Here is a 16855-nt window from a genome sequence, read left to right as displayed (position 1 = left end):
TGCAATAAACTTGAACAATTTGATGCACCATCTCGTCAAATATGGCGCCTGTTTGTACTGTGGACGGTGGACTAGCCTACATGTATTTTTGCGTTGGATTCAAGTTTGTAGCAGTACGCCAGTAGCACGTCCTTTGCCCATACTTACGTGAAATTTTAAAGCCCCCAAACGCAGGATTGTTGCCTTTGGCGTCTGCAAACGACGTTGTTCTTGGTCTTGCACTCATACTCCAAACTCGCTAATTAAGATTGTCTATGTTATGATCAAAAATAACGAAAAATCCAACCGTTACATGGTCGACAGCGACCACATTTCACAGGGTTAAAACTCGATAAAAAATCTCGCCAGTCAAAGAGTAAAAGATAGGACTAGTTCAAGAAGCTTTCTTTCCTTCTTTCAGCGTTATATTACTCCCTCCGTGAGAAACTATATACATGAAGAAATTTCCCTCGTCACAAAAAGGATTTTCCAATCAAACTTTAAGTCATCTCGAAGGGAATTCCGAAGGTTTTTCGTACGTACAGAGTCCTGTTTGGCAAATCCCTTTTTCTCGTTGCCAATAATAGTGACAGCGTACAATACGGTCGTGATCGATCCGCTCGGCAATTTCCGGAGACAATGCCGAACACGCGTTTGACCAATCAGATTTCAGGATTGGTTTCTACGGAAAAGAACGAAGAATAGTCGGAGGAGTTCGGATTTCATTTGTGCACACGAATTGATGACGTCATACATTTGCGAGTTAGTTTTGTGATGAATCATGGGTAATTTGGGACACTCCCGGGTCCGTGCACGTATCTCATGTGGCGCCAAAGCAAATGTTCAAGTTCACATCGCTTCATTTTCCACCAACTTGACCAAGTAAAGGTTTGAACTATCAAATCAGTTGCTTTAGTGATGTTACATACGTTTATTTTACTTAACGTGCGTTTGGTATTGTATTCCTTTTGACAAACTCTTTCGATGTCGATCATGTCGATCGTCATGATCGTGTATTAAATTAGCCTTGGTCAAGGCGTTCGTCGTATTCGTCCAACTCCAAGTGCATAACAAAAAGTGCGCGAACAGCGACCTCATGCGGCCACTATTTTATGCAAATCATTTGGATCCAGACAAATGCCTTGGTTTAATCATTTGAGCTATAATAAACACATGTTTTTCTTTATTTTGCGCAAGATTTCCAGCGCACGACCATGACGACCTCATGACATGTGCGAATTATTACTAGCCCCATAATTGTGGCCAATTTTCTGGACTAGACCTAGGCCTACCGGTACCTCCGTAAATCAAGGCCACACTTGAAACATATAAAATTAAATTTAATGTAGAACTTTGTCAACTTTGGATTTTACTTTTTAGACTTTATGTGTAGTTTATTTTCCATTCACGCTTAAGAAGCATAGGGCCTACTCAGTACTCACCCTCTTTTAGCAATTTGAAAATAAGTTCCCCCCCCCCCCTTTTCAGACAGCTGCTTTTCGTGTAACAGGGTTCAAAATTAGCGGTATCTTGCTAACCAAATGATACTTGATAAAATGATAGTCAAAACAGCAGCGGGAACAGATGAAGGAACAGGAAGAAATAAATCAGGAAATTCAGAAAGCAAACCTACATCAATTTGTGTCTTATTATATTAACTGTTTTAAAGGGTTAAATTTTTATATCTGATTAATTAAAAACACTTACAAAATTGCCTCAGACTAGGCCTACATGTAGATGAGAAATCAGTTGAAACTTGGTAAAAACAAATTTTACTTACGACCTTTTTTCGTTCTAAGGTCGCCTTGTTGGATCTCGTCTGTTTTCAAATCGCTTACTTGTGTGAGAACGAAAATTGTATTGACGCCAAGATTTACCTACATTTCTCTTATCCGTACATGTACATCTGATGGATTCCAGATTTATTCAGGCTAGTTTGGATCACGTTTTAATACAGTTCTTATCAACGGTCATTTTAGATTTGCTGTAAACGAAAAAATAAGTTTGTGTATTTAAAAAATCCTTATTTTTAGTTTGAGACTCTCAGCATGCTCAGTGAGCAATGCTTTCTCAGACATTCTAAGTCATGGTCATGATGTCACAGGCCATGATTTTAGCAGATGAGAATGACAGTTTTAGATTTGCGTCCAAACATTTTCCAGATCATGCAGATGACAGGAGGCTTTTTTTCGTTATTCACTATTTTAGTGAAAAATCAATCTCTTGACCATCTCTAAAGTTGTGGCAGTGGTGAATGCCCGCCGTGCGCCGCACCACGATTCTAGAACATTACAGCGGGTCCGACACAACAACGGACCACTCGGATCCCATTGTCATTGAATTGTTGAAAATCTGACACGGATCGCGACACCCATCCAGTTCATCGTAAACAAAAATAAACATGCTAAACATGCAACGAACACAAATTGTTCCAAATGTGATTAATCCAACACTAGTTTCCAACTAGTAAAATATTAAGTGAAAATATCGATTGGAAATACTCGACTCGATCATAAAAAAAATTGAGAACAGTGCGTGCAGAAATCCATGTGGAACTTGAGATGAAAGTTTCCATTTGTACTAGCTGCTGCGCTTGGTAAATGCTGAATGGAATGGGGGCCGGGAAACCCAAGGAAAAAACAAACAATGCCGCACACGCTGCTGGCACACAACATATGTAAACGCGTGATGTGTACGTGCTTTGCAGACGGGATTGAAGATCGTGAAGTTTGGCCTCAGTCTCTAGCGTGGGGTCAGACATGCACACCCATACACCATAGTTTGTGGAAGTATGCCTTAAATGTCTTTCCAATGATACCAAAATTGTCGATAATTTCTTCAAAAACATGAAAAACCACCGCACTCCTTGCCAACAATTCTACCTGAAAATTCAATCAAATGTCTTTATGGTGCCAGTTGATCATCTGGTTCCTTGACCTGACAATATTCCACATCAGGATCTTTGTCTCTTGTAACCAGACTATCAACCATATAGACAACCAAATAGTTTTTGGACTCTGTTTCTCTTTTAAATAGGTTTTATTATTTTTAAAAAAATCCTACAAAGCCATGGATTACTAAAATTTATTGAAATACAAAGTAGGATTTTGAATAAAAACATACATTTAAGTAAAAAAATGTGCACAGTGTTGATTCAATCCAGAGAACTGTGGCATGGTAGTTCAACGTTTGACTAAAGTGCTTTGGTTTGAAGTGCAGTTTATACGTGATTTAGATTCCCAACATTTGTTGTTTTTGCAATGCTGTGACGATAGCAGTTGCAAATCGCATTACGGCTTCCATAACGATAGCCACAACAGAAATCAAAAGTGTTGATGTTACTGTTGGTCCATTGTTCCCTGGGGAGTGCCCATTACATCTTTACATTTAACACTTGCCTGTGCCTTCATCTTTCTCACACAGATCACAACGAACTGCTCATCATGAAACACAAAACAAAGACAAAGAATCTTGAAGATTCGACCCAGGATGCTAGTTGTCATGCCGTCAGTCACAAAAGAGATCGACCCCAACCCACAGAAGGAGTGAGGCGTTCAACACGGAAACGTTCAGCACCCAAGACATTTGTTGTAACATCCAAGAAGTCTAAAGCACTGTATTGGGAAGCCGCAGAGAAGGAGAAACTATTGAAAGTTCTGCAAGAGTAAGAACCAACATATTTGTATTTTATTGAATAGAATGTCATGCAAAATTATTATCAGGTTTTTGACACTGAGCCAAACTGTTAACAAACTGTACACTTTTGGCATATCATTTAAAAAAAACACATATCCTTTTTTACAGAACGTGCCAATTTAGCGTCACAGCAACAGTGCCCTCAGGTGTCAGGAAATTACATGCACATTGTATGCTGTAAAAAGGTCAATATAACCAAACTGTATATAAACTAATCAAAATTTCATTCCTGAGGCATGAAATTTTGCATAATAATAACACAGCTTTTATGGCGCTTTTTGCAGCTTTGCTTCTTTGTCTAAATGCTGGCTATAAGCCATGATGGCCTTGGAGAAAGACCAACCTCACCCTACTAAGCCAACCCATAAGTGTCTCATTCTTAAACATGGAAATGTTTTATAAAATTATATTCATTTTTTCCCATTATCCAATCAAAGATTAAACACTCAGCAACTTGGTACAGCACTTTACTACAGCAAAAATCGCTACCCAATCAAGCTGATGTCTAAGAGAATTGGTAGCAAGTCTATGGATGCTGTCAAGAAATACTTGACCCTTCTGGAGCGCAGAGGAGCAGGTAATGGGCTCAAAGATCAAGTCAAATCCACCTATCAGTAAATTTCTTTAGAGATACTACATGTATTTGTATTTATGTGCATTCAATTATTGATGATTTTTTGTATGAATTTTGACCTATGAGTATTTTAGTTCAAACACAAAACATCTTTGCTTTTTATTTGAGTACTCTTGGTGTTACTCATTTAATGTTAAGTTTTGTATGTTCTATCCTTTGATCATACTCAATTTGACAGGATACTATACAGTGTAGTATACATGTACAGTTAGAGTATCACACTTCAACTCAGCATGCTTCTTTGATTGATTCCATTTTGTGTTTAATCCAGGCATGGCATTGAGTCAAATGAAGCATCAAGCACCTTTACAGGTACGATTTTACAGTTTCTCTTTTCTCAATCACCACTGAAATGTTCCATACTTTGACCTTTGACCTATTCCATTCCTTTGTATGGGATCTGTAATAGCTGGCATCAGGCTAGGCTGTCTGATTAGAACCCGTGCAACCCAAGGAATTCACTCCTGGTACTTTTCTTTTCAATATAGCTGGATATGTCGTCCTGTTTCTTTAGGACATGACAGTCAAATAGTCTAGAACCTAATACCACTGGACCCCAATTCCAGTATTCTACCATCAAAACTACTGTATTTTGTTCACATTCCAAAAGTCTGAGATAAGAACCCAGGCCCATTGAATTACAATTCTACAATGTTTACATGTTCCACCAAATTTGACACTGTGTTTTGTCCTTTTTTATGATTTGGCGATCAAAAAGTCTTGGTTAAGAATTTATGACCATGTGACTCAATTCCTTTGTTCTACCATGCAGCTTATCTGTGTATTTGGTTTGGTTGCATTTTAGAGTTGGCGTCAGATGGCAGATAAGTTGACTGCTCTGACCAGCGACAACTGCTCCCGCCAGTTGATCCGGGTAAGCAACTTTCTCTCAGGCCAATTTCACGGAGCTGCTTGACATTGAATTTTGCTTAACACAGAAAATATTTGTCCATCAAAAAAAAGGTCACCAGCTAAAAACTCGTGTGATGTCTATAACATTTGACTGGTTCCCAGCTGGGCCCAATTTTATGGCTCCGCTTACCACAGAATTCTGCGCTTACGATCCCCATTCCGCACTAACAGCTCTAGCAGAAAAAATAATCATGCTATTCCTGTATTACAGAATCATTAGGTACGGGATATGCGTACATGTATAAGCCAATATTACTCGCTAACATGATACAAATGTATATGCTGACCGTAAGCACAAAATGTTCTTCTACAGTTGGCAGAGCCATGACATTGGGTTGAGATATTACTAAGCAATGTTTTCTGATAAGCAGCTGTTTCAAAGTTTGCCTGGGCTGATTGTTACACACACCTGATGACACCGTAGTCATGAAAGCTGAGATACCAGGGCTATGATTATCAGCATTTTAAAGAGATTGATGCTTTCATAACTTCGGTTCAAGTTGGTTGAAACTATTGTGATATTTTGTAACTATAATGATCTCTTCTGAATTGTGTTTATGGATTTCTCAACCTTCGAATGTGCTGCTGTACAAATTGTCCTCAAGGATTACTACTGGTTTCCCCGAGGTTTTCCCCAAATCTTCCTCAGATTTACCAAAGTTTTCCCCAGGATTTTCCCTGGTTTTTCCCTGGGTTTCCCTATTGAAATCAAGCTGGGACCACTACCGATATATACATTGATGTACAGTAAACTCTGGCCAAGTCGACATCGTATAATCATAATATCGACTAAATCGGCCGTCTAACGAAAGTCCTGATCATCTCTTATGCAGTTCCATTTGAATTTTCATTTCTAAGTCGGCCTTTGTAAGTCGCCCGCCCTTTCACCTAAGTCAGCATGCTACTTTCGGTCCCATTTCCTCAAAACCACAAAAATTCCTCCGTATAAGTCGGCATCCAAAAAAAAATACACCACCGCCACATGCGCGATCAAAAAGGGGTTTCCCCGATACTGTGAGCACATCAATATACCAGTACCCCCTCTAGTCCTGCACGCATGCGCTCTGTCAATTTTGGGGCTTCCCGTATTGAATTAACCGCATTCTGAGTACATCAATACCAGTACCCCCTCTAGGCTCTAGTCCTGCACACATGCGCTCTGTACAGGGGTCCCCTTATTGAATGAACTTTACCAGTACCGGTATACCACACACGTGCCCATTAATTCCTAACTGTACAAGTGCATATGTGTACACATGTATGCAAGCGTTCTGCACAGCAACTGTTAATGCTGGCCGGCCATCCTTGCTTCGTACAGGAATGGCTTTCTGTGATCAGTACCCCAGCTATGTGATGATAAACATTGAGGATAAATTTGCTGGAAACAACCATGGATGTAGAAATAAACCAGGGTAATTTGAAGCCTGTGATACCATGGAGATTGTTTGCAGTATTGATCTAGATACAGATGTGCAGAGGCCATTCAATCTATTTTGTACTCCATGATTCAATTTACAATGTACATGTATGTAAGTCAGCAAAATGACGACTTACAGCAGATGTCGGCATTCGTGTACGTCGTCACAAATTCTCGGGTCCAGAGAGTGCTGACTAAGCCGGAGTTTAATTACTCTATGTGTAATCTTTGCTTACGCTCGTGAAGCCTAACATCGGGCACAGACAGAAAGATGCCTGCCGGAAAACCTGTTTTTCCCATCAAAATGTTGTATTCAAATGAAGCAACTAGTAATGAACTACCTAGGGTTTTCATTAAGGGGTTGCTGTTTCAACTAATTGCCTGCCCGTTTGGACAATAGCGCCCTCTAGGTCCATGTGCTAGTCCAATAACCAAGTTTTCTGTATCCTTGTGACAGTGATAGCATATTTTGTTTTCACTTACAGGTCTGTAGCATCTTGGCTCTTGAAAGCAAAGATGAGGACGAATCAGCAGTAGAGGAACATGGCGGTGATGATACACAAACCATTCCAACCTTATCACTCACACCAGCTACTACAACATCTGCAGCCAGCAACTCAACAGGTAGCAATCACACCAATGATGTACATGTATCTAAGGAGATTGCATCACCTGATGCCTCTGTATCAGCCAGAGAGATTGCCATGACAACATCAAATGTAGAAACTGTGTCAGGGTCAGGAATGTCTACAGCAGCATCCAATGTGGCAAATGCTGCAGCAGAAGCAAAAGATAGTTCAGCAACAGACAGCGTTTCATCATCAGCAACAAGCCAAAACATTTCATCAACATCACCAACAAGAGACATCAGTTCAGTAACAACAGCAACAACAGCAGCAACAACAGACAGTACTTCAACATCGGCAACAGCAACGTCAACTGCAGCAGCAAGAGACAGCAGTTCAACAACAACAGCAACAAGAGACGGTATCTCAACAGCAACAAGAGGCAATTCAACAACGGCAATAAGAGACCATTTTTCAGCAAGTGCATCAAAGCCAAACGAGAGTAATGAGCTAGAACTCAAACCAGACTATCCGTCCATCTACAAGTACTTTGCCAATCTCATGCAAGGCGAACAAAAAGAACTTGGACCACTCGGTAAGGTTTTTAGGGATTTTCTTTTTACATTCATGTATTGCTTGCTCTCAAAAGTTTGCAAAATGTAGCTGGTTGAGCGAGCTTATTTTGTGTTTGTTCAAGTTTACTAGCTGTGATAAAGTACAAGATAAAACAGATGAATGTGGTAGCGCCCTCATGTGACCATTTACCAAATAGCTGGTTGGCTGCAGTTAACCAGTCACAGTGGCTGGATTGTTTCCATTAGTCCAACACAGGCTGACATCATTCCTCATTCAACATTCTATTTTGCCACAGTTTTGTGATCAAGTCTATAAAAGTCTTGTCACAACTAAATCATCAGTCAATTCACAATGCAAACAAATTATAGTAAATGAACAAAACAAAGAAATGCCTTTGTCACAGATCATTTGAATATTAGCTTGCGACTTGACTGGGGACTGGCCAACTTATTGTACATAGGATGACTTGTGATGGACTAAACTCTACAACTCTGGCAAGCTGGCTGACTGGTCAGCATGTTACTCTTCATGGAAATAGTGGGGTCCATGACAACTCCCTGCAAGTCCATCACAAGTCCTCCAGTCCCAATGTAAATTACAAGCTATTTAAATGAGCTTTGATGAAGGCATATCATTGTTATTGTTCATCCATTGTTCTTATGAGACTGGGTGTGTGAATGGACTGGACTACATCCCTGCTTCTCGTCCCTTGTTCCAGCAGACTCTCTGGTTGGTGTTTTTACCCCTGATGTGGTTCACTCCTGATGTGTTAACATACATATACTGTACTGTGTTTCTACATTGACTTACAGAGTCCCTGGTTGTTCTAGACTGCCTCACATCTGTCGAGAAACACCTAGTAGCAAGAGACAACACGAAACAGAAGAAGTTTGCACAGAAACGCTTCTTAGACATTCTAGAAAACTTGTATCTGAGTATCGATGGCGAGACCGCCAGAACAGCTAAAGGAGGAACAATGAATGAGGATACTGATGCTGGGAATGTGTTGACAATGGCAGACCTGTTGGGCATCAACAACCAATCACAGTCACGGAAATGTCAAGCTGACCAATCAAAAGCCACATTACCAGAAAACAGCCAATCAGCAAGCAATTACTCTGTCAGCCAGTCAACATCAACCATGTTGCAGGGCCAGTCATCCACAGCCAATAAGAGAAGCAGCAGAGAAATACCCACCCGTCTAGGTAGTCTCAATCCATTTGGTGTACCAGTTAAGCTACTGGAAATTAGACAAGACAGATGAGGGCAGCAGACAGGTTATCCAAGGGTGCACTCAAGCATGTGTTATGGGAGATCCCATAATCTTAGGAGTTCACCTGTGTTCCAAGGATAGTTGTAGCTGATGGTCAGGAGTGTAGCATCCACCCGAGAAAGAATGTACTCATAAAGTGTAACCAAAGAAACCACATTCGCGAAGGTGGTTCAAATGCACTCAATGGACCTTATTCACGAGGAAGCTATTTTTGGTCGTGTTCCCTGAATGTATTTTATAAATTGCGAACTGTTGAATGGAATGGTGCCAGACTATTTATGCATTCTAGCCTCACTTTCAATTTTGTTTTTTTTTAATTTGGATTACAACATTAACCCTTACCCTACTTGACCCTCCAATGCATGCCAATTGTGCCTCAAGAAAATCTCCTATGTTTTTTGCATGGCCCTCCAATATCTGCCATGTCATTTCAAGGGTAACTGGACAGGCACTCCAATACATGCCACAGAGAACAATGAGAGTCCTCTGATAACAAAGTGAGTGCCCCCAGCTGGTCAGTATCAGGCACCCTCCAGGGCCTCCAACTCCTGCCAATTGGAGCCTTCACTGTTAAGACTTGTTATCTGCCAAATAACTGCAGCTGGAGGGCATTGGCATAACCAACTGACATGCAGTAAACTACCCTCAGAGAGTAAGGGTTAAGGTATGAGCACACTGGTATTAATTTGTAATTAACTTTGTCATTGCTTTCATTTCTCTTCGCAATTTCCAAATATGAAGATTTTACCTCGCTTTCAATTTAATATGGCCGACTCGTGAAAAATGGTCGACAGCGCATGTGTGCGTGTACCCTGTGTGCAAGAAAAAGTTCCATCTCAAAATAAGTTTCTCATTTGTTCGCGGGAAAAGTCTATTGTGGATGCAGCTACTAAGTCTGAAAAAAAAACATGTCTTTTGATCTTTAATTACTCTGTTTATCAATGGAAATAAACCAAAATTTCAGATCAAAATTTCAGATCATTTCAGAAAGTTTCACTAGCTTTATGCAAGAGGGTGAGATTTAAATACATGTACAATAAAAATTAATACTTTCAGAATGTCGATACCGCTAGAAACAGTGGCGGAAGGCGCGTGCTGTGGCCGAAAGCTTCTGAAGGAATGCAGGATCACCCCTGATGTTATTGCACACCTGATTGGGTGTTGCGCTAAATGATCAACGAGGTGTGCAATGATATCGGGGGTGATCCTGCATTCCTTTAAAAGCTTTGGGCTGCAGCACGCACCCTCCATCACCTCCAGCCCTCTATCAACATTGGAGGACACCATGTCAAAAGTGGCAGATTCTGAAAATAGTTTTTATTTTGTATGGCGTTTAAATCTTACCCTCTTGCACAAAGCTGATGAAACTCGTACCATACAATTTGTCATGCCTTGTTTACATGATCTGAAAATTTGGTTTAATTCCATGTGTAAACAACAGAGTTATTTGGGATAAAAAAAAGTAGGACATTTTCTTTGACATGTAGTACAAAATGTACATGTATAACAATCACATTGTGCAGTTATAGTGATATGAGTACATATGTCAATAAAATGACATGAAAAAAGAACATTTATAATTGAAAAAGTTTGTTTATTTACCTTTATCTTATCGTTTGTGTTACATGATGTGAGTGGTTGTTCCTTGTGCGATTCTATTGTACATATGCCCACTAGGAATCTGACTTCTAATTCCATCATTGTAGCAGTAATCACCCGAACAAGCTTGCACAGTATTTGCAACCAGACAGTTACTGGTTAATAAACTCCCAGGCAAGGGCCGAATTTCTTACACTGTGCCCAATATTTTTGTTTCCATTTGAAGTTGTAAGCACCTACATTCTTTCTCCAGTTACTTCCAAACAACAAACCAAACTTCCACGAAATCATAAAATTATTTTGCTGACGAGGCTTGCGAGGACCCGGTAAGCCACTACATGTACATTGTAGTATGAAAGAAATGTCTGGAAGTTCACTTCCTCAGATGAATGCGTTATGTCATAAGTCCGACAAAATCGCATTCCCCAACCAAATAAAGCCCTCATAAGTCCGACGCCTCGTAAGTCCGACGCCTCGTAAGTCCGACGCCTCGTAAGTCCGACGCCTCGTAAGTCCGACGCCTCGTAAGTCCGACGCCTCGTAAGTCCGACGCCTCGTAAGTCCGACGCCTCGTAAGTCCGACGCCTCGTAAGTCCGACGCCTCGTAAGTCCGACGCCTCGTAAGTCCGACGCCTCGTAAGTCCGACGCCTCGTAAGTCCGACGCCTCGTAAGTCCGACGCCTCGTAAGTCCGACGCCTCGTAAGTCCGACGCCTCGAACGATTCGTTTTTCCGACGTCGGACTTATGAAGCTTCGGACTTATGAGGCGTCGGATCTATGAGGCGGAATAAATAAATTGTTTGTCTCATAAGTCCGACGCCTCATAAGTCCGAAATTTCGGACTTATGAGGCGTCGGACCTATGTTACGGCCCCGACAATTCCTACATTCTTGGGTGGGAGAAACAATAGGCGCATTATTATAGTCGAGTAGTACGGGTGCGCCATCAGATTTATGTGCAATTACATAGACATCATGATGTACAAGTTATATTCAAATATTAACCATAGTTGCATTTTAATTTAAACTTTGACCAAAGAAATCGAAAATCCAGCTCGGGTCCATTTCTGTGTTCAACTTTATAAATACAGAGATATTAAACAGCGTTCTCTTTTGTCTTGAACTTTTAAGGGTGGCGTAAAAGGACAGCTGTGATAACATATTCCTAGGCCTACCTGCTGGACTCGAAACATTGGTGAAGGTGACACACCCACGAAGACTAAAAAGCGGGGTTGTAAGGATTAGGCCTTACGGCGGGATACATTAATTTTTTTGTAATTAACCGTTAATTAAATTGTTAGTACAAAGATTAAATTTATAGTACACAGATTCATGAAGGACGCACCAACGTTATGCGCCACGGCCGGTCGAAAGTTGCCACGCACCCGTCCCCCCCCCCCCCCCCCCCCCCCCGACAAATCCTGAGAGTGGCAACATTAACATCGGTTGTTCGTTTTGGGCTGAGTTGCGTTCAGAAATTAACAAGACAAAGGGGCATTAGATTTTGTCCTTTTTCTCTTGACTGCAAATGACACGTCATATGGTTAAGTATTACAGTGCATGTTTCCTACAATTCCAGCTACATGTGTATACAGGGCGAGTCAAAACAAGCGGAACCCAAACCCAAAAAATTATATTTCATACTATACTGAAATTCATTCGTTGAATATCATATAATACTAAAATTGATCAATCCGTTCAAAAATATCTCCATTTAAACACAATGGCCCTAAAACCTGTCTCATCCAAAAAAAAATGCGATTTCAAGGATCGTCATCACAATTGTCTTCAAACATCACCAGCGATAAAACCTCAGTTCAGACGTTAAAAATATTCAACAAAGTCCTTTTGAAGGCCCGCCTTTTAACAAAAATAGATTTTATAAATCATATTTTTGCCTAAACAGGGTTGTTAAAGATATTGTGTACTGTAGTTGGTGACAGTTGTTGAAACAAGTATTCTGTGTCATTTCCTTTGTTGTTCCAAACAGTCAAAACACACAATAAATAGCTTTTTTTGGACAAGACAGGTTTTAGGGTCATTGTGTTTAAATGGTGATATTCTTTGAACGGATTGAGCAATTTCAATAATTTGTTCATCTTAAAGTAGCTTATGAAATTGGCTTTCCAGCTATTATTAGGCCTATATTTGGTGCTATATATATTTCTAAATATGAAATATATTTTGGGGGGTTTGGGTTCCGCTTTTTTTGACTCACCCTGTACATGTACAATCTGTCCATTATGCCTCTGTATACACTGTTTCTTCTTTCAAGGCACCACGGCCAATTAAGCTAATCTTTGATGATGATGGCTCCGCCTCAATCACACTTCACCTTGATACCGAAGTAGGATCGTTAATGGTTATTGACCTGTTGGCTAAGAATAGCAACTCTTGTTCATGTCAACGCGTTCTTGAGCAGTTGCTCCTAAAAGGGGCTTATATCGCGCATAGACATAATCAGAGCCGTACATGTATATATAGATATAGGAGTTGCAAAACTATGGATACCGATTTCGGATGGAAATTTTGGTCCTAGGATGGGGGGGATTCTTTCATGTAAAATTTGGTGTGTGTGTTTTTAAGAAAATCAATTTCTCAAAACAATTTCAAAGCTTCGCCGTCGTATGCGTGTGTGTTGATCGTCACTTTGAAAAAAAAAGCTAAAGTAAAACTTGTAGTTAAGCCTACGCTCAGTTTCTCTATTTTATTTGAAATCTTGACAGAATCGTATATTATGTTCCTTCAACTGAAATGTTGGTCCAATTTCTGAAGATACATGTTTTCTAGTATACACAATAATAATAATCAAAATTTCCCGAACTTAGTTGGGTTGGAAACCTTACCCGCTCCTCTACATGCATGTGGTTAATTACCCCCATCTTTACCATGTGTTTGTCATTATCATCGACTGCCTATGATTTCATCAACGCACATAGCAATAAAAACAAGTGCGTTTTGATGAGGAGGTCCCTTGTAATATAACGAGCATAGACTGTGCGATGGTTCTGTTTTGTTTTCCTTTTTCCCAGGCTCCTGTGGTCTGTGCTTGAAGCACGCCCATTATTGGAACGAATCATCTACGTCGCTCAATCACCGTATTCACACCAAGGCCCCTCGTCACAAGCCTGTCTCTTCGTAATTTGTGTCTTTATTGCAACTCTTAAGGGCGTCACTCTATAGCAGTCAAACATTATGCGGTAGACGGTCATACGTCGTGTATGCGAAGTCATTTTACTCCAAAAGTACACCAGCGGAAGCTATTTTATTTGGAGACTTTGCCTCGCCGAAAAGCGTTTCAGAAACTTTGTCGGAACTGTTGCCATACCGTACATTTCCAGCTTGTTTCCCATGAATATGGGTGAGTTGTTTCAGTCTTTTCTATGACATTAGTGTGTAAAGATAGCCGGAGTTCGTACGTCTTAACAACTCAAGTAAAAGTGTGCATATACTGTCTGATTATATTTTACAAAGAGAGAAAAATCCGACTGAAATTATGGGGACGAGGCATTTAAAGTGAAATTTGATCAATTGAGTTTCCTCTCCATGACATGGCCCTTTCAAACTCTGAATCATCAGGACATCTTAAGTTTGGTGACAATATGAAATTTCACTGTTTGGAAATATTTTCAGACGCGGATTCAGAGGGGGGGGGGGGGGTTCGGCGCGGCGGTCGAATAAAGCCCTGCTCTTACATAAAAACATAATAATAACAATTATTATGGTAATAACATATCCGCCTGTCCGCGACAATCGGGCATAAAGAACATCTGACGGGCTGATCACCCCCCCCCCCTGCAAAAATTCCCGGATCCGCCCCTGAGAAGAGAGTAAAACGTTTGTAACTAGACAAACTTGGTTTGCCTGATTTTGTTTAGGCTGTGTATGTGATGCCTGCAAATTTTGTTGAGAATCTGAATCCCCTGGGTAAATTTAACCGCTGTTGACAGCTTGTTCATTGGTCTCTTTCGGGGGTTGTTTATAGTCTCTTTTTCGAATCATGAACTTTACTGGAAATGCTTATTTACAATCATCACTTGACATGTTCATTCCGATTGGTTACAGGTTGGTTTCTCCATCCATTATTTCATGCAATTTGCGCCACCTGCTTCATCGGTGAGTACAATAAAATACTTCAGTGTGTTCATTTGATATACATGTACAACATTTTCAGACGGGAGTTCCAAAGGTGCGCCAATAGTCCGAAGATTTGGATTCAGAATGATAAATGTTCGATGCAAGGGCGTAAGTCCCGGGGGATAGGGAGTGTATATTCTCCCTATCCCCTGGGACTTACGCCCTTGCATATATGGTGGTATATATACCGCCCCCTCTCATTTTGATAGGGGGAAATTGGATCATCCTTCATCCCCCAAATTTTGTGGTGAGAAACACATAATGCCGAATTTAACCCTAAAAGGACCGGGTTACTTTGACCATCTCACTGCTGGGTGCGGGGGGGGGGGGGGGGGATTCCGCCAACCCCCCCCCCCCCCCCCCAACGATCTCGGGCATCGAGTTACGAAAAATTATGAAACTCGGTATGCCTACATGCATAGAACCACTTAACATGAACATACCCAAGAAATTTCATAGTTCAGAGGGTTTTAGAATTATGGCGAATTAATTTTTCATATGCACTAATGGTAAATCTGCTTTGTGTACACTAGTTTTTCGTTTATATTTTCATGTAAGATTTTTTTTATGATTTAATTCTTAAATTTAAATTCTTAATCTGCACCTTTGTCCACTGTCTTTTTTATGTACACATTTTTATTGTTTTGTTGTAAACCCGTTCATGTCTCATGTCTCTTTTATTTAATGATTACAAAATGTATTTGGTATAATTTGATATGATCTTATTTCCTATTATGTCTTATCTGCTTTGATTTTTTTTTTACACTTTTAATCTTTTTAATTGTTAGTTTTTGTTTTATTAATTTATAATTATATGCTCAGGGCCCCGTGGAAGACCATATCATTATGTGAACGGGCGCGCTACCCTGATAAAAGATCAGAAATAAATAAATAAATAAATAAATATATGGGGACATTCAGTTTTCACGGCAAGTATCGTACCGGAATTTTATGTTTTTCGTTTCAAAAGATGCGCAAGACTCGAGGCTACAATGTCAGGATAGCTCGGGTCACGAATAATTTTTTCAAGGGTATCGCGGAAAAAGTTTGTAACTGTCAAAGAGTGCAAGCTTTTTTGCCGAATAGTCGCGACCAGACAACATTAGGATTTTTGTCATCCCCCATCCCCCCCCCCCCCCCCCACTCGCCGGCATGGATTTACGCCACTGGTTCGCTGTTTGAAACGGTCAGAAGGATCATATTACAGATGGACCCTTGCAGTTGTTCCAAAGTCTGGTAAATGGAAAGGCGTGCTGACCATGAGTTGCCCTATACAGTTTGGTTCGACGTAGTTCTAATTTTAAGCGTTTTATTACATGTATATGCCTGCAACTGGTAAATGACATTATATTACGTTTCCGGTGTTTCTCTTCGCGACATAATAAAACGAATTTTGGAGAAAGGAAAAAATAAAAAAATCATCATGACTATGTTGATATTTTACAATATTTTGATTTGATTAATTCTAAAAGAGCCGAGATTTAATTTGTACTTTCTTACGGCCGGGGCAGGGCGGATCCCCTCAATTCCTGACCAATTTGTTACGGAAATTTTGTATTGGGGTACATTCATGCTATAGGACACAGACAAAGGTTGAGCTTAACCCTAAAAGTGCCGGGTTATTTTGACCATCTATCAGATCCCCCCCCCCCCCTAAGATCTCGGCCATCGAGGGACGAAACATTGTGAAACTTTGTACATTAATTATTTCTATGTACGAATGGTAATTCTGCTCTGTGTACACGACGTTTATGGGAAAATTCAGTTTTCACGGCGCGTAGCGCCGGATTTTAAAAAAAATATTTTTGGTATCAAAAGATGCGCAAGGCTCGAGGGCTAAAATATCATAACAGCTCGGGTCGCGAAAAAAAATTTTCAAGGCTATCGCGGAAAAAGTCCAAGGGGGGGGCGGGGCGGATTCCGCTCCCCGGTCCTTTTAGGGTTAAAAGGAAAATACGTTTTTATTTTAATGATCAATATTCTACGCTTTCGTGCACGAGTGTACAAGTATTATTACATTCACTGTGTGGACTTCCGAACAAAAGATGTCCACATAAACCAGGTAGC

General features: G+C 40.4%; 2 protein-coding genes across 6 annotated transcripts in view; one reads left to right on the top strand and one right to left on the bottom strand.

Annotated features, from left to right (window-relative positions):
• The window catches only part of LOC119736024 (glycogen synthase kinase-3 beta-like), a 30707-nt gene extending 30095 nt beyond the window's left edge, over positions 1-612 (bottom strand). Inside the window, exon 1 of one of the 3 annotated variants that reach the window (XM_038210011.1) lies at positions 148-612. In XM_038210011.1, the coding sequence (XP_038065939.1) occupies positions 148-226 (79 nt within the window). In that variant the 5' untranslated portion in view covers positions 227-612. The remainder of the gene's footprint in view (positions 1-147) is intronic. The other 2 variants (XM_038210012.1, XM_038210013.1) reach the window with 2 other exon arrangements.
• Positions 613-719: 107 nt separating this feature from the next.
• LOC119736023 (cell wall protein DAN4-like) lies at positions 720-9355 on the top strand. Of its 3 annotated transcripts, none has more exons than XM_038210009.1 (7): positions 720-861; positions 3403-3643; positions 4113-4252; positions 4581-4621; positions 5115-5183; positions 7124-7799; positions 8593-9354. In XM_038210009.1, exons 2-7 carry the CDS (start codon positions 3423-3425, stop codon positions 9042-9044), a joined length of 1599 nt encoding a protein of 532 aa, XP_038065937.1. In that variant the 5' UTR covers positions 720-861; positions 3403-3422; the 3' UTR covers positions 9045-9354. The 3 variants fall into 3 exon arrangements, with proteins under 3 accessions (XP_038065937.1, XP_038065936.1, XP_038065938.1); XM_038210008.1 differs by having other exon boundaries at positions 720-867; XM_038210010.1 differs by lacking the exons at positions 720-861; positions 3403-3643 and adding an exon at positions 3784-3860 and having other exon boundaries at positions 8593-9355.
• The last annotated feature ends 7500 nt before the right edge of the window (positions 9356-16855 follow it).

Source organism: Patiria miniata, unplaced genomic scaffold (assembly GCF_015706575.1).
Source record: "Patiria miniata isolate m_02_andy unplaced genomic scaffold, ASM1570657v1 HiC_scaffold_29, whole genome shotgun sequence".
Classification (NCBI taxonomy): Eukaryota; Metazoa; Echinodermata; class Asteroidea; order Valvatida; family Asterinidae; genus Patiria; species Patiria miniata.
Note: the sequence above shows the minus strand (reverse complement) of the source record. Positions and strands in the feature narration are given on the sequence as shown.

Excerpts from the sequence above, each read along its gene's own strand:
- LOC119736023 (XM_038210009.1), top strand. The coding sequence starts at position 3,423 with ATGAAACACAAAACAAAGACAAAGAATCTTGAAGATTCGACCCAGGAT. Across the intron at positions 3,644-4,112 it reads CTATTGAAAGTTCTGCAAGA|ATTAAACACTCAGCAACTTG; the intron begins GTAAGAACCAAC and ends ATCCAATCAAAG. Across the intron at positions 5,184-7,123 it reads GCTCCCGCCAGTTGATCCGG|GTCTGTAGCATCTTGGCTCT; the intron begins GTAAGCAACTTT and ends TTTCACTTACAG.